Source organism: Ptychodera flava, chromosome 3, assembly GCF_041260155.1.
Source record: "Ptychodera flava strain L36383 chromosome 3, AS_Pfla_20210202, whole genome shotgun sequence".
In the NCBI taxonomy this organism is placed as follows: domain Eukaryota; kingdom Metazoa; phylum Hemichordata; class Enteropneusta; family Ptychoderidae; genus Ptychodera; species Ptychodera flava.
In genome coordinates, this window is record NC_091930.1 from 40,424,591 (window position 1) to 40,449,603 (window position 25,013).

At 35.9% G+C, this 25,013-nt stretch overlaps 2 protein-coding genes across 4 annotated transcripts; both read right to left on the reverse strand.

Annotated features, from left to right (window-relative positions):
• Positions 1 to 3,018: 3,018 nt before the first annotated feature.
• On the reverse strand, positions 3,019 to 18,348 carry LOC139130037 (mixed lineage kinase domain-like protein). Of its 3 annotated transcripts, XM_070695756.1 has the most exons (18): positions 18,153 to 18,331; positions 16,345 to 16,523; positions 15,008 to 15,259; positions 14,567 to 14,791; positions 12,695 to 12,778; positions 11,692 to 11,752; positions 11,239 to 11,451; positions 10,302 to 10,467; positions 9,860 to 10,037; positions 8,578 to 8,805; positions 8,266 to 8,423; positions 7,652 to 7,789; positions 7,128 to 7,240; positions 6,492 to 6,703; positions 6,127 to 6,260; positions 5,820 to 5,869; positions 5,434 to 5,526; positions 3,019 to 4,900 (listed from the first exon to the last, which is right to left on the reverse strand). In XM_070695756.1, the coding sequence occupies exons 14-18, from the start codon at positions 6,684 to 6,686 to the stop codon at positions 4,872 to 4,874; spliced, it is 501 nt and encodes a 166-aa protein (XP_070551857.1). In that variant the 5' UTR covers positions 6,687 to 6,703; positions 7,128 to 7,240; positions 7,652 to 7,789; positions 8,266 to 8,423; positions 8,578 to 8,805; positions 9,860 to 10,037; positions 10,302 to 10,467; positions 11,239 to 11,451; positions 11,692 to 11,752; positions 12,695 to 12,778; positions 14,567 to 14,791; positions 15,008 to 15,259; positions 16,345 to 16,523; positions 18,153 to 18,331; the 3' UTR covers positions 3,019 to 4,871. The 3 variants fall into 3 exon arrangements, 2 of the variants coding, with proteins under 2 accessions (XP_070551857.1, XP_070551856.1); XM_070695755.1 differs by having other exon boundaries at positions 7,128 to 7,789; positions 18,153 to 18,348; XR_011551755.1 differs by lacking the exons at positions 3,019 to 4,900; positions 5,434 to 5,526; positions 5,820 to 5,869; ... (2 more) ...; positions 7,128 to 7,240; positions 7,652 to 7,789 and having other exon boundaries at positions 8,284 to 8,423; positions 18,153 to 18,270.
• A 2,701-nt stretch (positions 18,349 to 21,049) lies between these two features.
• Positions 21,050 to 24,034, reverse strand: LOC139130014 (uncharacterized). Its single transcript, XM_070695732.1, has 4 exons — positions 23,582 to 24,034; positions 23,271 to 23,366; positions 22,689 to 22,859; positions 21,050 to 22,248 (listed from the first exon to the last, which is right to left on the reverse strand). Exons 1-4 carry the CDS (start codon positions 23,604 to 23,606, stop codon positions 22,148 to 22,150), a joined length of 393 nt encoding a protein of 130 aa, XP_070551833.1. The 5' UTR covers positions 23,607 to 24,034; the 3' UTR covers positions 21,050 to 22,147.
• Positions 24,035 to 25,013: the final 979 nt, after the last annotated feature.

Here is a 25,013-nt window from a genome sequence, read left to right on the forward strand (position 1 = left end):
TTCACTCACGGAAACCTTTTCATCAAACTGTTGATTGCTTTCGAAGCAAAGCGTCAAAAGTGTCAATCCTATTATATACAAACATAGTGTAAATACTATCCAGATGCACAAGTGTTTTTACACATATTAGTTGTCAGTGCTGTCTTGTTGCACTCATTAACGAGAAATTAAAAATTGTATTTCAAAACTGTCAATCTATATTTAAGATTTTCATTCCATTCGACAGGAGCAACTGATCCAAATGTTTTGTTTCTTGACATCTATATAAAATGTAGTTACGTTTTGTGTTGACAATATGGACAAATTTCAAGCGAACATGGCGAATCGATATAGAAAGCTACAGGAACAATTTTCCTTTTGAATTAAAGATTTATTTATTCTTTGAATACGCTCAATGATGATGCGTATTTGTATGTTTACTACAACTGACTGCAGAAATGTTGAAAAATTACAGAGGAATTGTTTTACGAATTAAGAATACAGAAAAGAAGAACAATCCTTGCAAGCACAGAACGTGTTTTTTCAAATTAATTTTAAAAATCAATGATTATAATACGCATGGGTTCACAGCACTGCCAGAATTAATAGGTTATGATCTGTCTACAGCCGAAAGGTGGGCAGCAGTGCATTTAAAACATGGTGCTCGTGTACAAAAAAATCAAGATTGATAATGGTGTCATAATAGTGTTCTGGATTTATTTTGAGTCGATAATTATATATTTCCAATACTTTACACAGGCACTGTCTTAAAGATAGAATTATTGAATTTGCGAACATGAGGGTGACAAAATGTCTTCCCTCTAGTACAATACATTTGGCTAGTTTGATTGACACCAGCCCGACTCTCATAGTACACTAATTGTTTGAAAAGTCAACATGACAGGCCAGACCTCAAAGTTTCCGGAGGTAAAATGAAAAGTTGCATCCTAGTCTGTGCATTTATTCACAATCCATTCCGAACTCGTGTCCTATTTTAAACGTTTTGTTATCCTCATTGTTAGATGCACGTAACTGTCAGAATGTCTAAAGAATTTTGACATATAATACTTAGCGGTTATTACACGCATAGCATGTATGATAAAATGGCCGAAAAAAAACTTGAAATATAAATTCAGTTGATGGATACAAATGTACCTGAGTTCTCTTTCATGACAAACAGTAAACTGATATACCAGTACAAATTTGGTTCAAAAAATCATAATTCAAATGGCTGATCAGAGATGTTGGGGATAAACTCTTTCTTTGCCTAGCAATTACTTTCATTCGGGATGTTTGCCTTTTGTTGATGTGTAGTTAGAATAAACGACAACCGACCTTTAAAAGAAAAGAGGGAACCAAACTTTTGGTTTATTCATGGTCGCTCACTCGCATGCCAACTGAATGATGTAATTGAGTTTCGGTTGCTATAATTGGGTACAATTGACATCGACCTAATACGTCCTAATATGTTGTGGAGACAAATAGCTATCAAAAGCATGAACAATGTGTATAGGAATGCGAACGTACTAATCATCTCTAAATTTTGTATTTTGTCCTGTTATTTTAACGTTTTCAAGATATTTAAATAATACTATAGGTGTTTCATTTGCCTTATAGCATTGTGCATGTCAAAGTACTCTGGTTAGCATAGAAAAACGTTTTGACCTCCTTCGTGAAAAGTTCATTAGAACCGGCGTTGTTGAATGGCAGTCAATTGCGTTGCCTAGTAACGCATATTTTACCTGGAAGCGTTAAGTTTTGAGCCAGGTTGAAGACAGACATCACAGCATAGCAAATAGATGCAACGGAACAACTTAAAAGAAGATACAAACTACCTCTGCAGGGGATAAAACTGCAACAAGTGACGAATGATTGCAATAAAATACTAACTGACCAGCGGGAAATAAACGTTTTTATGAGCATATGATAATAACGGGAACGAATGGTTGTATCCAAAACGTTCGTTTGTTTATCCGCTACAATCATGACAAGTGTTTTTATCTCCTGCTCGTCGGATCGTATTTTATCCATTCTGGTTTGATGAATGACTCGGGTCACAATCTACGGTGACTGTGTGTTCGAGTGAAGCTTAGGTCAACAAAAAGTTAGGGTACGAGTGGTAACGGAAGTTGAGTTCTAAACCAGAAATAATGTCCTAAGACGAGTATCGACAAAAGTAAGCAATATCGAGAATACGATCTTTGGGCTTGATTCGTTGAGTTGTGGGGTCCGCTTCACTAATTTTGAAAACGTCCGCATTCGACTTCATGCCTCCCTCAATTGCACCCGACGTCATCGAATTCATATTGCTATAATGAATATTCATTCACTTTGCTATTCTGCCATCGCATTATATTTATAGATTTATGTTTATTTTTTGAGAAATTTAAATAGTCATGTTACCACGGTAACGCGACAAATTAACATTTTGGCGCAGCGAATTAATGTTCATGCGTGAGTGATTGTCGTGTTAACAAACTTATGTGTATGAATGTATTTTTAACACTGTTTTCGTTCTAAGTGAGGTTAAATACAGAGAAACATTGATTTTGATACAATATCACATACCAACACGAAATAGCTATTGCATATAAACTCCATAACAGCTTACACGGCATTTGGACTTCAACAGGTAAACGTGTTGTGTTTGATAACCGCATGAGATAAAGGTTCAGCTACTTCTTAGACGTCGTTTTGGCAAAGTGCCAAGGTAATTAATCACATTGCTGCGCGTGATCGTCATGTGAGTTGATGTTTTGTGAAATCGACGATTTAATCACTGACATCATTTCAAAGACAAACAAACAAGTGAAACGTTATTTCCAGCCAAAGACAGCTACCGCCTTTTTTTTGATTCTTATCAATAGCGAATAAACATTCAGCTATGAGGCTGATACAAGCTTCGTTTGCGTGGCCTCTTAGCGACTTATGTCGCAGACTTGTATACATAGCTTCAGATACAAAATTCAAAGTAGGAACCTGAATAAGAACTACATTTCCAACCTAAGGAAGGAATTAATGTTTGCGGGTGCAAAATAGTGTTAGGACAAATCCTCAATATTTATTTCCACAATGCTTCGACAAGAAAAAAGAACCTGTAAAAGAACCGACAAGCACTATGTGCTAAAGGTAAAAAAAATCAAGTAAAACATAAATCAAGTACGTATTTGCCTCAATTTCAAAACAACACAAAGTTGCTAGTGTGGAAGCGACGATTTCGAGAATCAATTTATGTCTTCTTTCTGGTCTGACTTTGATTTTGACAGATTTCTTGAACATGCCAAGGCAACTTTAGTTTACTTGTCCTTTCCTGACTTTACATAATTTGTGGATAATCGTTTTAACAAATTTATTCTGCCGAACTATTTAACATGAAACTCTTTTAGGCATAATGTAAAATTGTTAAAAAGTTAGTTTTATATGCAAAATATTGCTTAAAGAATACATTTTGATAATATTTCTTTGTCAACATAATCAAGCATTTGCCTAGCGATAAGTACTGTACCTTTACGGAGGATTACAAGGAGGAAAATGAAATATAGCTGTTAATATACTCTGTATTCTGCATAGTAAAATGAGAATATATGTAATGAAAAAAGTTGTGCTGTCTTAACGTTTGGGATACATAGTATTGAGCAAGGTCATACCCTTGGATTTGTGCTGTTGGCACAACTGAGTTGATGGCAATTTACAGTTTTTACTACAATGAGTTTTGAAATATTCCTTTACAAATATTAAAATCATGACAGAAATTCGGCAATATATACATTGCTAGATGCGAAATTTATAATGCAGATATACAAATGATTCATCTAAGCACAAGGAAAACTGCTGTCTCATCATTTTTGGTGAGATCTCAGGTACAACGAGGAATGAATGATCTAAGCATTGTGTTGTGTAATCTTGCTTGATGACATCACCGTATATTATTTTGGTTTTCAAAATAATATCTTCCCAAGGCGTTTTTGAAAACGTCAAGAAAATGAAAATACTTTAACAAGGATATTTTCGTGTAATTGAATATGTAAACGAGCTGAGTTCGATGATATTGCAACTATTGTTGATATCCATATCAATTATGGCAAATGTTTATCTTCTCTCATCTTAGAGGTTGTTATCGATACGTCACATCTCTGCCGTAAGACTGTCATCGAATATGCTGTGGGGTCGTATAAACCACGATTTCAGGAGCGGTTTTTGCTTAGAGTGGCTACATCATTTCATAATCAGACTTCGCACTAGACTTGAACCTGGTCATCGTTCCGAACCTTGGAAAATGACGTCAACCCTCTTGCGTTGATTTTAGTTAAAACTGTTTAACTTTAAAACTGCGCAAACGAGTGTAAAAGGGCGCTGACACCACATAGATCATTAAAAAGGAGCTACATCTTTTTCATGTGACCAGTATCCAGGAGACTTAACCACGTGCAGAGATTGGTCATGTTCATTATGAATTGAGTATTCGCATGGCAATCGTTTACAATTACCACTTGCAATTGTGGACAATTACAGTATATTTATCACCGGGACATGGATGGTGTAATTTTTCTCGGCCAGAATATCCATTTACAGTGAAATATGAACCTTTGTGACTTTGACTAAGAAATCATAGCACGACGGTACACACGAGTTCTAGCTGTTCAGTCCTCGAGGCTAACTTTGTAGTTGCACATCGCTTTTTCCCTAGACATCTGTTTGGTGACGTTTTAACTCAAACCGTCCTCGACACATCTTCTCTCGGCCGGATACGCTCGGCGACACATGATAGTTGTTCATGCCGTAGGCCTGGTTTCACAATTGTCCTGGCCAATCGCGCCTGCGGATGCGATCACTGGCGAACGTTGGGTGTAGTAGAAGCCTATATACAATCTTGTACTTCTTTATTGTCAGTTCTAAGATTTTTGAAGCTCACGAGCTGCATCTGCCAAAAAAAGCAAAGTGTTGAATTAAAAGTTTTAGATGCTGTTACAATTTTTTATAAATTATTCGACAGAACGGGATGTATGACTAAAGTGTAAACAGTGTCAAATAAATAGAAAATGAAAATTGTAAAAGTGATATACTAAACAAGCAAACAAAAAAAACGAAAGAAAGAAAGAAAATCAATCGAAGAGAAGAAGACTAGTTCATATCAGCTATTGCAAAGAGCCTTAAGTGCCCACAGAGAATCAGATTCTGGCTGCAACAGTCATTGCCATGTGTATGAATACTCGAATTAAGGAAATATCGCCTTTCTACTTTTAAAATGTTCCTTTATCTTGCACGCCTTTCCTGTTCTTCGTCTAATTTAAGTCTTTTAAGTGTTTTTATAATATTATAATATATAATATATTTTAATTCTATGCTCACTCAACTTTGAAAATAAAATCTTGATATTAGTTGTTAATTACAAATAAAACACAAGCAAATACAGAAACACTTGCACATGTTAATCACATCCTTTGCTGAACATACCTTTCATGGCCATTCTCTTGGAACGGTCTGGTTCTTGAAGTCCTCGAATAACTTTGTGAAATGGGTCGGGGTAGACTTGTTGCGAACGGATGGCTAAAATAGTATTAAAATCATAACATTAAAAGCTTCAAGTCGAGATAAAAAACAATATATATATATATATATATATATATATATATAGGGATATATGATGAAGCAGTAAAACACTAGACTGATAGATCTGCGCATACCCATATTCAACCATGTTATGACATTTCTCATAAATTTTAATTAAATCATCACGATTATGTGCAATATTAACTCAAGCATAAAAATTGTATAAACATAATCCTCCATTAACGTTTTTCATCTAGCAATCCAAACAACATAATCAAGAAATATCATACCTTCACTTGGAGACTTGCAAGTGACAATTTCCATTAAAATTATGCCCACTCTGGATGAAAAAGACAAATTTGTAGAATGTTATTATTGTGTAGTTTTAACTGCTTTGAGAAGAACAAAACATTTGCAGTTGTATATATATCTTAATGAGAAGAGGATTCATCCCTTTTCTCGTGCAAATGCTTTTTCCTCAAGAGTCCAGGTATTTATTGGGCCACCGACTGAAATTACAATGATAATAATGAATAAACATATGTACAAAATCACAGAAAGTGCTGTCCTTCTCAACCATGTTACCAAGACACTCACATGAAACATTCCGTCTTCTCGTCATAGCTCCCTTCAATCGCAACGATATTATCAGAAGGCATATACTCTCTGTTTTTGCCTTTAAGATATCTAGCTGCCATTTCAGGTTTACCACAGTAAGCGAGGTCGTACATCTAAGGATGAAAAAAAGACGAGATTAAGTTTTTGCTGGTAAATATCTTTGTAGCATATTTTACACGAGTTTCTTACGCAGGAACCTGTATAGTATGCTTTGTATTTTTCAAGTTAGACAATCAAGTGAGAAAAGAACTATAACAACAAACATCGGAATGGTATATTCTCAAAAACATAATTGTACAATGATGTAAAGCGCATTTAATGCACGAATATTTGAAACCAAATACCTTAACTCTCATGTCTTCTCCAACAAGGAATTTGTTGCTGCTGATTTTCCCCAAGATGAGAGGAATGTCTGCGTCGTGTAACATCTGCACGCATTCGCATAAACTTAAAGCTAGCTTCCGTTTGTCTTCCAAAGAGAGCCCCGTAAAGTTTACCCTCAGCATCTGTCGCAAGGACTTGTGTTTTACGTATTCCATTACAAGCAAATGTGTGCCTGTAAATAATAAACGAATGCATTTATTCCACTAATCCAACAGAGCAATGCAAATGACAAAAATACCCAGCAAAAGCTCGAGAAAATATCCTCGCGTTTAAGCATATTCCCTTCCTTGTAATGATCCTTGTAATATATGTTGTTCATTTAATTACCACTTACGACTCACAGACACAAAGTGGTTTAAAATTCTCTTCAGTGTTTACGCGTAATATTTTATGACAGGTACAGCATACCATGAGTGTGTGCGTCTATGAGTGTCTGCGTGAGTTTCTCTTTGAAAAGTGTACATAAAAGTGTACGACATACATGCCATGGTTGCTTCATCAATATCTTATACAGTAATATCTTAGGGGATTTTCGTCAACAAGAGCATTTTAATTAAACAAAATTCGTGGTCTAATCTCTTTTTGCGATTACCTACCGTTGGCTTGGTCATACACAATGCCAAACGTTTTCACACAGTTGCTCCCGGAAAATGAAGTGATTTTGTTGTAGCAGTTGAAGAGACTTGTAGCACCATCAAATCCCGATGTACTTGTAATAAACAAAAGTGTCATAAAATGTTTTAACGATCACCATTTAACAACACAGAACGAACGGGGCAGCGGATGATGATTATTGGTGAATAAAATTAGCATTCAAAAGCCTATACGTTGGAAGCGGAGATTGACCAAAGACAGTGTCTAGATTAACCAAAGTAACTTAAGAGGAAAATATACACCTATGTAGAGCATGAGAGACTGTTATTTTCAGCTTGAGAGTTGAGAGTAGAAAATATTTTGTATGAAATTTGAGATTTGTCTACAATATCGGGCATTTACAATTGTAGGAATTGCTCGTCTCTCTGTTTATGATAGGAATTTATCATAGATTTGCCCGTCATGCGTGTTGCTTTCAATATGCAATCGATCACAAGCGGCCTATTGTGACTATGAAAAGGCAAACCTGCGAGGGGTGCCAAAGTCCTTTACAGCAACATCTGCGCCATTGTACTTTGCTCTGTGTATACCCCGTCGGCTGTGAGTCCAACCAAGTCTTCTGTAGATAAGTGTCTGCCATCAACTTCATGATGAACTGGTCCTCCTACAAAAAGAAAAGGACCCAAAGGCGAAATGTCACTATTGGATATAAACAAGCAATTTATATGTAAATTCAAGTGGCTTTTTCTACTTGAAAATTATACATCATCGAAAAGAATTACTTTTAACAATCGCTTGCAGAACCACTTTTTGAAGAGAATTATAGTTTATATCTGTGTAACAGCGCAAAATCAGATCCTTCTTTGCCAAAGAGATAGTTACCGCTCAACGTACGCGTACGGTATTGAATTTCATCAAATGTTGACGTAATCATTGATGGGATAGGTTACTTGCTTTACTTTATGTAAGAGCTGTCTGTCTGTCTGTCTTGATTGAAAGGCAACTTGCGCAATATCATGTCACAATTCTTCTCCAACAATTGAGTTTCCTCTCTATATGATAAACTGAAATGCGAATTGTTTTTTATTAGTTAATTACTGTACATTTTTCCACGGTATATGAATTAAAATTGTTGCTTACTTTTCGTTCCAGTGCCGCCCATACACAGCAACGTTGTACGCCGTTCTTCCATATTTTCGTTTTGTTCTTTTCCTCTGCATATTTTGCTTCAAGGTCACGTATCGCGTTTTCGGCTTGCTTGAGGTTCTGTTCAAGGACCGCCGTTTCTCTTTTGCCATCTACGAAACATAATTATTTCATGTGAATCATCACTACGGATCTGTTCTTAATGAGTATTTACAGCACCACTTATCTGAAACGATTATGTGCGTCATACGATCTCCTGTCACTGAAGAGACACCTATCGTTCATACTGCCGTTCATTTTACTTACTGACTTTCAGGTCACTCATCGAGTTTTGGACTTGCTGTAGCTCCTCTTTCAGGTCCTCTTTCTCGTTTTTAACTTGATTTAGTTCCTCTATCAGGTTCTCTGTTTGTCTTAGGGCTTGCTCCAGTTCCTCTTTAAGGTCCCCCGTCTCTCTCTGAGCTTGCTGTAGTTTCTCTCTCAGGTCCTCGTTCTCTATCTCACTATCTCTCTTCTCTCGTTTCAACCATTGCGCTGGGAAAAATATACAGTTAAAATCAAATCTTATAATTAAAAAAGATGTCGAATACGTTTTATATTTTATTCGTGTGTTCGTATTTGTCTGTGCAAACCAATGTCTTCTAAAACTTTTCAATCTCTGGGGTACATTTTTGCTTGAGTCTCACCCATTCATTGTTCATGCGTTCGTTATATCGGCCTCACTAATTACTTAAAGTTCACTTTTTCTTGTTCTCTCTTGTGTCAATTTCGCTTTACCATTCCCTTGAAATAGTCATGTCAGTACTAAGCATAGCTTTAAGAGTTTTCATGATCACAGTGAAGTCAGCTATGTCAAATATATCAGATGTCTTGAAAACATGGTATTGATAACATTTAACGATGCAATATGCAAATAGTATGACTCCATCAGTGGAGATAAAGCAACGTACATGTATCTTATGATGCCTTGGCATATCTAATCTTTACATCTATCTTTACATAGTTTTACGAAATACTGACCTGAAAATATGACCAATCAACTGCACTGAAAATGCTTTCCAGCAGATACTAAAACTAAGACACATTGATACATGATATCCTGATGTGTATTTACCTAACCCGAGATTTTTAGAAATCACTTTGTCGCGCGTTTCAAGATGATGCATACTTATTATTTGTCTTTTTATTCCCACAGACAAATATTCATAATTAGCATATACCATATTCTGATCAATATCACTGACACAGGATCCTGTTGCTTTATGCAAATGAAGTGTATTGATTTCCAAGCAAATAGCAACTTCATTTTCTATTATTTAGAACTGGTGAAAAACACAATCTATTGAAAACATTGACCACTGTTTTAGTTAGATGATGTCGGCAGGGTCTTTTCTCGGTTTCAATTTTTTACTATAGTTCACCCCTGTTTGAAGTTGGCGCGAATCAGTGATTGAAATGATGTTTGAAATTTGTGGTGAGAGGACAAATGTATTCGTCAAATAGAATTTAACAACCAATTTCAGATGACAGCATGAAAACTATATCTATTTCCACTGCAGACATTTATTTAGTATTAGTGTCTACCTACCGTAGTCCGTCTGATCTTTCAAAATCCTTTCGTAGAGGTGAATTCTTTCTGCAGCTGATCATACCATTGCTGAAGCTCGGATATTTTGGACTGTTGATTCTCACACTTTCTCGATAATTCATCAACTTCACCCTCGATTTCTTTCTTTTCAATTGCAGTTTTTCAATTATTTCTTGTTCTAATGAGTTCAAAAGTAGCGATCAGAATCTGACTACCGAAATACAGGTGCCAAAACGGAAAGTAATACATAATAATTTGGCTGCTTGAGCGACACGCTCTCCCTGAAATTGTGCTTGATAATATCGTTGAAGTATTTTGACATATGTTTCTTACTATTATCAAAATAAAAGTAGTAGGAAATTGTAGTCAGTGAACGTTGGTGAACATGAACAAATAAAAGCACTATTTGTAACTCTAGCATAGTGAATTTTATCATAGTTACCACGATTATTGTCTTCGTCTTGTAACTTTCCAGGTTACCCAACTGAGCCCGAAGCTTGTCGTTGTCTTCTGCGCTTTTGCTAACTCACGTTCTTTGCGCTCCGCATATTCCCCGAACTGTTCAGATTTTTCTTTACTGTCCGCTGTATGCCTTTCAAAATCCAGTACTAGGCGACATAAATAATTAATACTACATAAGTTTTCATATACCTAAAGTTTGTATACAATAGTTGGCACACAATGGTATTCTAAGTTGGTGTGAGTAGATGAGCTGTAAAAACCATGGATGAAAAACAAGACAAGTATTGCTGCTTGTATTAAAAATTGAAATTTCATTACCAAATATGTGCAGCCTTTTAGAGTTTTCCATTGAACTTTTATTGCGAAGCCCGGTTTTACTACGTCTGTAAATCAAGTGCAATGTGAAATCATTATCCTCTTCCAACACCCTAACAAGCTTAAGTCTGTGGCATCAATTACTTTTGTGTTAATGTTTGATTCCAGTAAACGATGAGCAGGTGAATGAATGCAATAAGAGAATGAATAAATTAAGGGATGGCTGACTGACTGACTGACTGACTGACTGATTGATTGATTAATTGATTGGTTGATTGAATGAATGAATGAATACAAAACTGAATGCATAAATGAATGCATGAATCACTCGCAACAATAAATGAGTCGATGAAATAATAAATTTATAGACATGTTATGGATGATGGCTCGGAAACGGGAATGATGAATGGATAAATACATTTTATAAGTCATAATAGGTTGATCAGTACATTATCACATCACATCATTACATGCATAGAAGTACCAATACTATAAACGGAAATGTAAGTGAATTTCTGATCGGTCAACCACATTTACCGTTAGAGCTGTGCTTTAAATATATCAAACGGATACATGCATAGTGATTATTCACTGTTAATTACCAATATCTTTTATTTGATCTTCCAACTGACGAACTTCCATCTGCAGTTTCTGTATCAAAGTCTCTTTGTATTCGCAGAGACTCTCTGATTCCATCAGCATTTCTTGTAACCGTTCAATTTCTTTTGTCTTACTTATCAAAGTATCTTTCAGGTTTTTCTTGGCAAGGAAATACTTTTGTCTGTAGTTCTTGCTTTCTGCCTCCGTATCTTGTGCTGAAAAGATGTAAAATGTTATCAGATTAAGACTCTAATTTAAACTTAAGCGACAAAAAAATTGCCTGTTGATATATTTAACTACAAAGTTGACACTTTTTCTTTCTTCTACCCACTTCTAGATTTCCTTTGTAGTTTCGATAACATTTCCCTGTATTTTAGTAAAATGGATGTGGTATTTGACATAATAAAATAACAAGAAGCCGTTTTCATTTCGTTTTCATTTCATATCTTTTTCACCTGAATTTTCGCTGCCATCAGTATCGGTCCCTGAAGATGAAGCATTGTCTGTTTCCAAGTCCTAGTTCAAAAGAGAGAGAAAAGGGGACACTTAAGTTTTCTCACGGTAGCTTTTTCCTCTTCGAATGTATTAATGATTTGGATATTATCTGCGAAAGGTATTTAGTATGGAGGGCCTAGGGCGACAGGTACAACTCATTGCTATAAGTAAGAATTGCTCTGGTATATAATGTGAAGTAGTTTACACAATCATGTGCTCATTGTAAAGCCTTGTAGTCATCAATCAAACGCAGGATTTAAGTGCACAAGTTTACAGACATTTCAACATGCACCACCCTACTCAAAAGAACGGATTTTGATTTTTTAACTTGTGCAATCGATCCAACGAAAATTGCAAAACATAGCCATATGCCTACAAGTTATCTTTCAGAAATGCAATTGAGACTTAATCTGGATAATTAAATGGATGTAGTTATAGGGAAAATATCATGAAGGCGTAATTTTACAGCTTAAATCTTACAATACGAGAGAAAAGTGTGAAAATCGAAATATGCTTCCATCGATCTAAACAACACACACACAAACACACACATAACACGTACGCTTTATTTGGAAACTATGCAAACTGCATAAAAAACATTATAATTAATAACTTGTCAGGCCCTTTTGAAATGTCTCTAACTTTATCGAATACTCGTCTCTTATCACGCGATTGATTTTTGTTTCATTATACGAGTTGTCCTGAATGTTAATCTTCATGGCCAAACGCTTAAAAATTACTTTAAGTATAATCAGATTTCACTCTTTCCTCTCTTGCAATGAAATGATAGGGAAAATTTATTTTTTTTATTCCGCCCTCGTGTTCGCACGAGTCAGGGTGATGGCAATACACTCAGATCCCTTATTTGAGAGTATACCCAGATAGTTTGCTGCTTTTGCGCATATATGTCGCAATCATCGGAGCAAAAAAAGAGATCAGCAGATATATCAGGGATATTCATACCTTTCATCAACAAAGAAATTGTAGGGCTCGACTTGCAAAGGAATCCCATCCAGCTGGTGTGTTTGCAAAGAACGTTGCTGGTCACTAAATGACAAGTAGATAAAATTCATTTAGGAGAGAAACTCAAGATAAAATATTTCTCACCAAGCTCGAAGAATGACATCGCCAACAGAGTGCTACAATGTTTATGTAGATAACTTCTAAAATACTATCGTCTTATTTATTGTCATTTTTACTTATGTTCAGAGAAGAGCTTCATCTTTAATTATATCGAGTGGTTAGTTTCTTATAAAGGACATTCAGCACTTGATTTTAAAGTACGTATAGCTATATGAAAGAGAATAACTTCAGAAGAAAGTAAAAGTGTCCAAAATGCAGGTTTTATGTCTTTAAACTACTTCTAGACCAATAAGATCGGTGCTTTTCTCGAAAGGTTGTTTAGAGAGCTAAAGAAGATAGTTCGGTTGGAAATAGTGTTGGTCTCTTTGTTTGAATTGCAGCTCATCAGCACTCAAAGATAGACAATGGGCTAAAAGGAGATTTAAGAGGTGAACAGGACATTCATTCATTCAAAAATCAGATCAGCGTGGCAGAATGTGAAGTAATTGAGTTTTAATCCATTTAGTTATGAGGCCCACCAGAAGTGTATGAAGGAAATTCGATTTTTGCTACGTAACCACAGGAGCTGCTATTGGGGTCTTTGTTCAACGATTAGATGGGTTTCCCAGATCATTTTCAGTTTCATTAGAGACATTAAAATAGTTTATTTTGCTTTTGGCTCTGTCACGTATACTGGAACCGGTTAACATATTTTTATCCAGTATTGGCATATGCATCCCGCCAAGTTGTCAGTTTTGATAAAATCACTATCGATTTATTGTTACTGTGGGCGTGACCCTTTTTGCTAGGGAGATATAAGTAGATTTTAAATTACCTAGAGCAACCGTAATCATATTTACTTTTTCAAAAACAATTTTGACAAACGTCTGATAGTTTAGGCTATTTTACTCCTTCAATTATGTATTGCAATGGGTTTAAGAGATCGATTGAATCCAAATTCCAGACCCTGCCTGTCTGCGGGCATTTTGTTGCCTGTGAGAATATACGAAACTGCAAAAAGTAGGTAGTCGGTCAACCATATGTGACGAGGACAAATCTAATCCCGAAATAACCTTTTCCTTGAAAACCTAAACTTTCTAAATAGACTAAATTTGGCAATGTGAATAAAAATGAGCTGAACGAAAATGAGATATTGCTTCGGAACTGCAGGCTGGATCATTTTCTCCTTGGCAAACTACACAGGGGCATGTATTCTAATTTTTTTCCAATTCAAATCTATCCGGCCTGGAGAAGAAGATTTAAAGGTTTTCATGGAAATGCAATAAAACTTGGGGAAATTTTGTAGAATCAAAAATTGCCGTAGAACGCCAAGTTTAGTGATTTGTATAAGTCAAACATCAATGAGGTTTATAAGCAAACATATGCTATGTGCAATTTTGAAGTAGATTTGCTTTTTTAAATAACAATTGTTGGCATAATTTAAGACAGGAGGCTAGTTATGTGAGCGATCACAATTTGCTAGGTCACGTGCACAACTTTACATGTCTGGTATGTCTGTCATGCCTGGCAAGTTCGGGGAGTTTACATGTATATGCTACGATTTCTCAATTTAGTTTAAAAATAATTTATGGTAGAATATATGAAAAATAAAGGTAAAGAAAGTAAAGAAAAGGCAAAAGTATAAGCAATGGGGCCCCAAGCCTTTGAGCTTTGGTCCCAAAATGACAATTTGATACTTTGCTCCTGTCACGCTGCTTTATGAAATATGATATATTCCGGTTAGGACTCTCTTCAGAATAGTAAAATAAATACCTTCATAATTTTCGAACTGGATTACCGCTTCTTTTGTGTCATTGTCTAGATGGATGTGTTCCACATCACCTCCGCCGACAGCCGGACGATTGAAGTACAATTCAAGCGCTTCCTGGTCGATTCTCTCGTCAATATTTTTAACATGGACAATCGTTCTGCAGAACACTCGCGTAACGACTACATTAGGAAGACTGGTCTGGATACGATTTCTGATCGACGTGAAATCTACAGAGAATTAACGACAATTAAATGTTATTATCGTGCTATCAATACTTTTTGAAGTGGAAGAAAACAGTGTACCAAATGTTGACACTTTAAGATAATCAGTGAACTAAAAGAATGGATCAAAGTATATATCTCCTATATGTATTCTTGAAGGATTAAGTTAAAATATTCTCGATTATTATTGTTTTGTCGCAAGTAGACATAAAGAACACAAACCTTTAATTTTCTCTGCACAGGTAGCTAATACTGAGGTTTCACTTATCCACTTTAAAGTTATCTTTACGTTGCGTAGTTCTTTTGTTGCTTTTAGTTCTTTCATAACGTCGTCAGTTGAGGCACTCCGCAAACCCATAATCAGTAGTGAACGCTCGTCTTCTCGACCCTTGGCTAAGAACTTTGAGGTGAATTTTTTCACGGTGAACCCATACTTTTTCAGGCAATTTGCCTCAGATAGAAGACGATGGACAGCTATTGCGAGTTAAAAAAGAAGACAATCATAAGTCGTAGTAATCGTAAAATGGAAATATTTATATACGTCAAATAAATTGCATAATCGTTACATGAATGTTATTATTTAATGTTAGTGATAATAAAATAGGAGAGAGAGAGAGAGAGAGAGAGAGAGAGAGAGAGAGAGAGAGAGAGAGAAAGAAACAGAGAGAGAGAGAGCTTGATATAATAGCTTTTAAATAATAGTAAGATACTATGGCCTATGAATGTACTATTAATGTTAAATATGACCTGTGAAGCGTGATAATTGGGAAAATGTTAATACGGCCCTTTATTATTTTACTCTGTTCGTTAGTGTATTATGTCATGTTGAATATTGTCACTGTGCACAATTGGAAACTACTTTGAAGAATGTAAGTTAGATTTTGGTCCTACTATTTGTTGTCACTGCAATATGTGGCTTTGCTGAGGAGTGTACTATAAAATGACTACCTCCCATGTCAGGCTAGTTCATCAAGTGTAAACATAAAACGTAAAAGCTAAAGGTCAGAACAGTAAACTCCGGTACTAATAAACACATGACTTGCCTGACATGGCATGTTGGTATGATATTCTAATATTTTGTCGACTACCTCTCAGTGGCGATATGCCTAACACATTTTTGTTTAATTATGTGTTTTTACCTCGATGTGCACATTTGTGCTCGCCCGTGTCTCTTGTACAATTTAATCTGACGCTCGACAGATGTTTATTCCTTTCACTGAGCAAACTGTAGTGTTATTTTTGTCTAAGCTCATGATTATTTAACAATTTTTGACATATTCGAACTGATGTCATTCAATCTTGATACAAGAACAGTCACAATACTGGTATTTTACACGCATTTTACCGTTTGACATGATACGATTTATGACGACCGACTTTCAAAAACTAATATTTATGTTCTATGATCTTACGCTGAAATGTTCATCGGCTATTCATCCGTTTAGATTAATATAACATGGAATCTTAACGGTATCAAGGGATCACTGATAATACTATACTAGATAGTTTACTCAATTAATTTTATGAAAAAGAGTAATACTTAATTGACTCTGACTTACTTTCTTCTTTTGCGAATTGCACGACTATATTCTTCTCCCTGAAGATATACCGGATTTCTGTGCCGATGCCTGTCGGATCATGTGACGTAAGTTCTGTAATCAATTGGCGGATGCTTACACTCCTTCGTCTATCCCTCTGATTCGAATGATCTGGATGCATATGGGTCCGCTCGTGTCATCTACACATGGAGAGCGGAGGGAGTGTAAAAACAAGTAGCCTAACCATTGCTACACGGAAATAAGCTGTCATTATACTGTGGCAATATATAGCTTGATCATGTTATGTGTATAACAATAGCACTCATCGCAAAGTTAAAGATGTGGACGGGATATAACATTAACTCCCATTCTTGATAAATATCACTTTTGTTGCTGTGCCGTAAAATATTGCTGCCGGGCAGCGATATAAGAATGATGTTTGTTATGTTCAGATCCACAAGACGTGTATAAACTATTTTCTTTTTTTTATTAAATTTTGCAACCATGTTGCTCTGAGATATCAATATGTACGTAAATGGTTGTTTCCATAATAACAGAATCGAACTTTATATACGGCTACTTGGTGGCCGTTCTCTTTCGACTTTTCATGCCTAGAGTCATTACTTTGACATATTCGAACTGATGTCATTCAATATAGATACAAGAACAGTCACGATGCTGGTATTTTCACATTCATTTTACCGCTTGCCATGCTACGATTAAATACGGTGGCTGTTATTGTGATTGTTTTCGTTTTTGTACTCTCCTCGTACATGGACGGACTCCGCGTAAACTCTATACATATATGGCATCTTTTGTCGTTAAACAAACAAGCGTGCCCGATTAGCAGCCATCCTGTGATGATATTTTTATTATGTCAGAACAGGTAATCTTCAATTAACCTTTGTATTAGGACAATGTGCTGTGATATCTATTTCAGTCTGTGTTGTGAAATAATCGATTTACGGTGAAAATATAGCAATAACGTGTTGCAACCGTTAACACAACAAACTTTGCCGTACATTTTAAAGTGCCTCCATATCAACAGCTAAACTGCAACAAGTCAGCAAAATGGGGAATCTCTTCGTAAGTCGGGTTGTCACACGCTGAACTACGGCATTATTGAAAGACGACATTTAATTTTATGTAAAAAAAACGAGAAGGCCTAGCTAGTGACGGAAAATAATTAATACACGCCATTTGTAATTAACATGGGTAAAACGACAGCGAGATTAATTTAGGAAAGTACTTAAAAGCTGTGATTGTCACCTTTGATCAGAAAAAGTAAAATAAGAAACAATTTTCAACATATCAATCTTGTATGCAGGTAACTGTTTATTTGACCGTTCATTTATCTGCCCCGGATTGGTGTTAACGAGTTATTTCTAACTCCTTTACCGCGACACTCTAAAAGTCGCTCATCTTTAGACTTTTTTTGAACGATGCCACAAACTTTTTGATATGCTCTAACGGTTCTTTCAGAATCTGATTCTTTTCAAATACTACCAAGAGCGTTTCAAAACGCGATAGCGTTACTTAACCTTATCATCAAACAAAAACGCGCAATTGACGCCATCTTGAAAGACCTTGCACCGATACATAGCAGAGTTGTCGCGCGACACAATCTACTGTAATCAGGCAGTCTAACGAAAGTCATTATCTTTTAAACATTTAAGGTGTCGCGTACATACAATGTAGATTTGTGTACACTCAAACGCCAAATGTTTATGTTCAGATAGCTCCACACACAGCTGCAAGTGTGAACATCCTGAGGGACTTTAAAGGCCAAATAAACATTTCAGTATGAACACAGAAATATTTTTGTTTACCTTTCGATGTGTCGTTAATCCCTGTGCCTTCGGAAGGTGCTTTTGTACTTCTCGCCATCATTGCATGTTCAAAAGGTGCACGCAAAGTTAGTAATGAACACACTGTGGGAGACTAAAGATATAGTTGGCTTTGCATGCCTTGTGATTGGCTGACTCTGTCGGCGCTGTATGTCGGTGTTGTATAACAGAAACTTCTGGAAATGATGACGTGTCAGACTTGACCAAAAAAGGCCGATGAGTCATTTGGGATTTTCCATGAGTGGTTTTGTAAACCTTTACAATCTAAATTGATAACAAAGGTTAGATTTGGCAAATATACTTAATCTCAGGTAGACTACTTGTAGAAGACATCGGATAAAGGCATCATATGTAACACCAGTTTGAGTCTCATTCAAAGATGACATGTTGAATTTTAACATGCCTCTTAAACACCAAACGAAAGAAATTTCCACTGATGCAGGGGTATGAAAGACTGAGATTTTAAAATACGTGATTAAAATCGTGATAAGCGAAATTAAAATGCCTCTCATTCAAACCGTAAGAATTTTGTTGTCAAGCAAAAACGTCGTTTTGTTAATGGTATATAATTTGCAAATTTCAGAAATTTAGACAAAGTCAGACTGGAGTTCAGAAAATTCGACAAAGTCAGATTGGAGTTAATCGTTTGGAGATATTGCAATAGGAAAAAAAGAGAAACCAGGAAAAAGGATGATTTGTATACATTTGCATAATTTTAACTTGTTTCTAACCCAAATTACGACTTCCTGACTAGAACCCAATCAATATTTCAATCTTAGGTTAACAAATCATTTGAAATTGAATGAATATTTGCCAAAACCCCCGTGATTTTGAGCAAAATTCGCGGTGTTATATGCAACGCTACTTTAAGCTACTGTTTATCACTTCCGTACGATGATCAAGAAATTGAAGTGCCTTTTTATTCTTTTACCTGTGCTGCTTTGAAACTACTATACCTTTCAATCCCATCAAAGGGGCGGAATAAATCAATAATATTATAAAAGGGCCAGTCTAAACGTCGAGTTAATAAAGTCTTTTGCGTTTTTATTCTTGAATTGTTTTCCATTTCGTTTACTTTTACGGAAATGTTCAGTATACCAATGAAGTTAAAATGTAGCTGTGAACTAGTTATTCACAAATAAAAATATATCATCCTTATCTTTACACATTACATTTTCATGGCCGCTCTTGTCTTTTGATGAAGTGTTAGATATCTCAACCAACGCCATTTTCGCTTGGTCACTTGAAGATTGGAACACACAGTTGCTTCTGGTGCAATACACAGCGATGGCTTCTGCAATATATATTTTCAAATACATACCACAGCGGCCTACACCGTGCGAACCACAAGTGACTGTATTTGAAGACACCTCCGAAACGTTACCAATGTGCGATGAACACATACAACAGTTTTTAGGGCGGTCCTCCTTTCTGGTATTTTTCGATGAAAAAATGAATATTCTAGTTTGTTTTGCCTTTTGTTAGTTTTTGAATACACGAATTAAGAGTGTCCATTAGGTGTACGGATCACCTCTGGACGCAGCTTTTCATAGTTTCTCTCCTTTCATCTGTGCTGGTTGTTGACTTTGTCAAGTTAATCCGATTGATAATCTTGTGACAACGTCCACAGATTATTTATTCCCCCTTGCTTGTTTTACCGTGTCAGGCAACCGAACGCATCAGATAATAGACGCAACACAGTGATCAAACTTCGCATAGGATCGTCAAATGACAAATTCATGACACAGCGAACGATAAAAAGAAGTCTTTGAAAAACCAGTGCTTACATAAGACCACGACACCAAACGATCGTTAATAGAAATCTTTATTGACAATACAAATATAATATAATCGCAATCATACCAATCCATAATCCAATAACACTAGGTCAGAATTCGTAAGACAATAGATGTAAACATAGACACAAAACAGCACAGAACAGATAGTAAATAGACGGTACACAAACAAAGTCAAATTCATGAAAGAAAGATATTTGGACCTCTGGCCAAAAGACCAAGAAGTGATGTCAGGTGTTTAATCATAATCATAGTCAAACATGTTCAAACAAAATAAACAATGGCAACAAAAAATCTTTGCTTAGACCAGGACATCCCTACTCTCGTCCCTATACCTGGAGCCAGACATGTAAACAGCCCCTATGGTTCCATCCTAGAATAAACAGACGACTACATGATGCAATGTTATCAGTGGATGAAGATGTTCAATTTTAGTGCAAGGAGTGCTGAAGGTTTAAGATATGCACTTGGCCTTATTATGATCACAGAAATATGTTTAAATAGTGAATTAGCCGTAACACTTATTTTTGAAATATAATTAAATTAGCTACTTTTGAGAAAAATGTTTTATAACGTTGCCTGCAGTCCAAAAGGGGTGGTCGTCGATACTGCGCTAGTGTAACTTACTCGTTTACAAAAAACTATAATCTAGATGCATCAAGTCAACATAGCTTCAACATTTAAAATTTAGAATATCCATGATTACCAAACATGTTTTAACTGTCGTCAATCACAAAAGTACCATAGATACAGTGTAGGAATCCCTGCAGAGTTCCGACGGCCCCCACCCCCCTTAACTGAGTTCTACAGTGCGGCATATGCTCAATGCACTAATAAAGCAGTCTTCCTATTGGTTCTGCATCAAGGAGATGTACTTAAATTACTCTCTCTCTCTCTCTCTCTCTCTCTCTCTCTCTCTCTCTCTCTCTCTCTCTCTCTCTCATATTTTCCCCTTCTCTATAATTATGTTATTACTTACCAAGTAAATATTGTCATACCTTAATTAAAACAGTCGATATCTCTTCTCTTTATGAAGATATTCAGAAATAAGAGTGAATAATCGTGACATCACCAAGTCAAATATTGATATGAAATATGATCATTTTATTGGGCAAAGATAAGGAGACATGTCATAAAATTGTGTTTTTCGAACACAAACAAGTATTTTACCGTAAATATTAGCATCGAGAGATTAGGTCTCGGTTAAGATATTCATAAAGATTGTTTTGCGCACAACAAGTTGAATCGCAGTTTTTAGAAAGCAAACGTTAGATTAAAAGTCATGATTGACAGTACTGTAAATTTCCCATAACTCATTGCGATTTATATCCTCAGAGATTCCCCAGAGAAATCTACCAGGTCTCCCATGTGTAGACAAATTCATAGACTAGTTGTAAATATTCTGAAAACGTACATTTAAGAACACCATTCTTCTCAAATATCATTTTAAATGATTTGGAAAATTATGCAAGATTGAGAGAGGAGATAGAATTTTTGTAAAATTTTCCACTCATTGTGTCTTCAGCCATACAGAATAATTTGATGGAAAGTAGGGAGACCAGTTGCACCTGTTTTTTTAAACAAAAGGATATTGATTTTTCCAATGGAAATGACGAAAGAAATTTGCATTTTAAGTTTTCTCAGAGAATGACATCTTCAGTTCGTCATAACTTGCTGCCTAAAAGTATGGCATTTGTAGTACCTGCAGAACATGACTTCCATGGTTGTTTAATTGTTGTTTGAAACTTTTGCTGAAATTTCTAAACGTACTTTTACTGGATATTATTTAACAATTATTCTGATGCTGAACATTAGTGCTTACATGCAGAACTGAAAAAGTTTTTAGAAAAGTAACCTTCATGGATACAAATCAAAGAGAATTGTGGGTAATTTATTGTACTGTTTGATGGTTTACAGTTAACGTCGCTAATAGTGAACATGTTAGATAAAATTAACGCCCATGGCTGTCAAGATTGCTTTCCTACACATTTATGTTACCGATGTAAAATCATACAAACAGATTTAAGACATCCTCTATGGTTGAGAGAAAGACGTTTAAGATATCTAATGTTCAGCGATCGAATACGGTTGCAACCGTAGGCGACCTTGTGTCGCCCACTGCTACACTTCTTTCCATTATCAGCCGGAAAGAGGCAATTCAATGTAAAGACTTCAACCCTCTCAACGACAGCTCTCTGGGTGTTCCGCTGGCACTCTCTCTATAGAGACCCTTGCGTGATTTAAAGTTTTGCTTTCGATCCTTTTTTTCAGATTGTCGAAGTCTGCATATAAATAATACAATAAGTTGTTAGATGTGATGGGAGGTAGTCTACTTCTTAAAGTGTCACACTGATGCTTATTATATATACCGAAGCTTATTCTTCAAGCAAAATAGACACTTCCTGAGATATTCCCCCTCGTCTCAATCGTTTCTTTCGTGTCTATTCATATCAAGTAATTGAAACGGTAATAACTTGTCATCACCTCTTTGTGACTTATCCCCCATGAATCATACTGCAACTATTACATCATTTCGGCAGTTCAATAATTGCATAGTGACAACGCTAACAATGATGATAGTGGTGTTTTCTTTTGGTATGCAATGTTGTGATTGCTTTGCAGAAAAGAACATGGATAAGTAAAATTCTATTGATATCGAATGCTTAAGATTAATTAATGCTTTTAATTTAACCATTAGAGTTATTATTTCAGACATATTTACCTTTGACGTCATCAGCGAACTTGAAAGATACAGATACTGATTCCAAAGTTGGTGGGTTTGGCGTCAGTGCTCTTCCTTCGAGATAATATTCAATCAGTTTCGAAGGAGTATCTGGAGCTACATTTCTCAGGATAAATCTCCTTCTGTCCAGTTGTTCAGATTCTTCGTCATCTGAAAGACAATTTTTACAGACTGAAGAAATTCGACAGGGCCACATTAACAGCAAACCTGAAAACTGTATAAAATGGAGTGATATTCTTACTTACTACGTATATCACAATTGTCAAATTTTTGCGTGTGGTTCCGGTTAGTTGTATGGTTTTCATGTCAAGATACCTTATCAGAAACACTTTCTGAAGAAGGTTTCATGGTATTCTCGCGTTATTTTTAGTTCTAATTGCGATGTTGATAGTCTACACTATGAAATATATAAATCAATTATGACAGTGGTGGAGTATAAAAATTAAAACACTCAGTGCCATTTGGCTACAGGTTCACACATACATTTTCATCGCATCATGACCAACGTTAATATTTCGGAGTATTCGGACGGGATCTAAAAGATTAAGTTAAACATCATACCTTCAATATCATTTTGCAAGTATTTCCATTTTGTAGTCTTTTTCCTCGTGAATAGTTTCAGCAGATAACGTACCCTCGAATAAGACGGAAGAGTCTCTGCAAAATGACAATGTACACATACCATTTAACAGCGAAAATACTGAACAAAAACCTATGCAGTTGTCACAAGTGTTTGTCTTGGCGTTTTTCTAAAATCATACGTTAAACACTTTAAGAAAACGTGTCTTATATTTCTGGGACTAAATGTCTTCGATATTAATGTGTGAAATGTACAGAAAAGATCGACACTTTAGTACAATGTTGTTACTGACCTATGGACTGCTGCTCACCGTCCATGTTGCTCAGTCGACCGTTTGGAAGTTCAGTTGATCATTTGCTGAACGGAAATCCCCAACTCATGAGACAGTCACGTGAACAAAGTAAAGATGATTCAGCGAATCATGAGTGTGAGCTAAGTGTGTATGCATTGGCCTTATGCTCTTTGCACTACAGCAACAAAGATGTTTGTATTTGATACCGACACGTCCTCAACTATTTAATTGACTTCCCCTTAAGGCCCGTTCATAAACAATCCCAAGCAAAACATATTTTTTTTCAGTGTGAATATTGAATATGATTGGAAGTAAGCAGGTTTCTGACACTCATTTATCATTACGTATTATTCGAGAATGCATAAGGTAATGTTCATATATTAACTGTATATCACTGAGTAGTAAGAAGACCTCTAACCTCTGTCACATGGAGCATTTAGGAATTTATGGTTTAGCTACATGCTTCATTTGTTGATTTAAGTAACAAACATACCTGCCATGTCAGGCTACTTGCTTGACGTGGTGGGTCAGAGAAGGTAACTTAGCGGCAAATAAACAAGGGAGTAGTCGTCTGGCATGGCAAGACGACATGTGCTCTGTATTACACAGTTCTAAAACAACAATCTCTTCATATTCAAATAAGTGTACCCTTGAAATTTGTAATATTGATGGATTCTAGGTTTATTTGTGTGACCCATAAACAAAACGCGCGTTTCGAGCAGCACTGCAGATAAGTCAAGGGGTCAGGATACTGTCGAAAATTGTATACACGTATGGAGGAAAGGAAAAAATGGAAAACACAAAGTGCATTTAAGGATTATATGGAGCTCATTCGAAACAAGGTGCGCACTCGCACTCTAAGGGCATATATGAGAAAATATTAATTTGCAAGGAGTTACTAATCACTTGACCGTGTCTGTTGGTGAATAGATCCAGGGCACTTTTAAGGCTTACAATTGTATTATCATAGCGTTTTCAATTTTTCTGGGCACACAATCAAAACATAACCTCCGCCTGATGTTTATTTTAGTCACTGTAAATATAGGGAAATTTCATTAAGTAAAACTGCATCAATCAAACTACACTCTTTGTAACCAAAATGACCAAATACAGCTTTGATGTGTTACAAAGCATTGCAATCTGCTTGAAATGAAAGAACATTTTGAAAGTACCTAGCTTGGCTAAATGCCTGCCTAAACAAATAACTTTTAAAATGTTAAAGACAGCTTTCTTTTGTTATTGCACTTGATATGAGATAGAAGAGTGGCAAAAATGATTAAGTCTTTTCTTCAAGAAATGAGCGTAGAGATGTTCTTTCATGGGCTTAAAAGCTTAATTGCGTGCAATTTCTACCATTCCACTTGCCACTTTATACGTTGTATAACTCTCAACTCTATTCTTTATTTGCGATAAAACAATCAGTTTTCTGTGC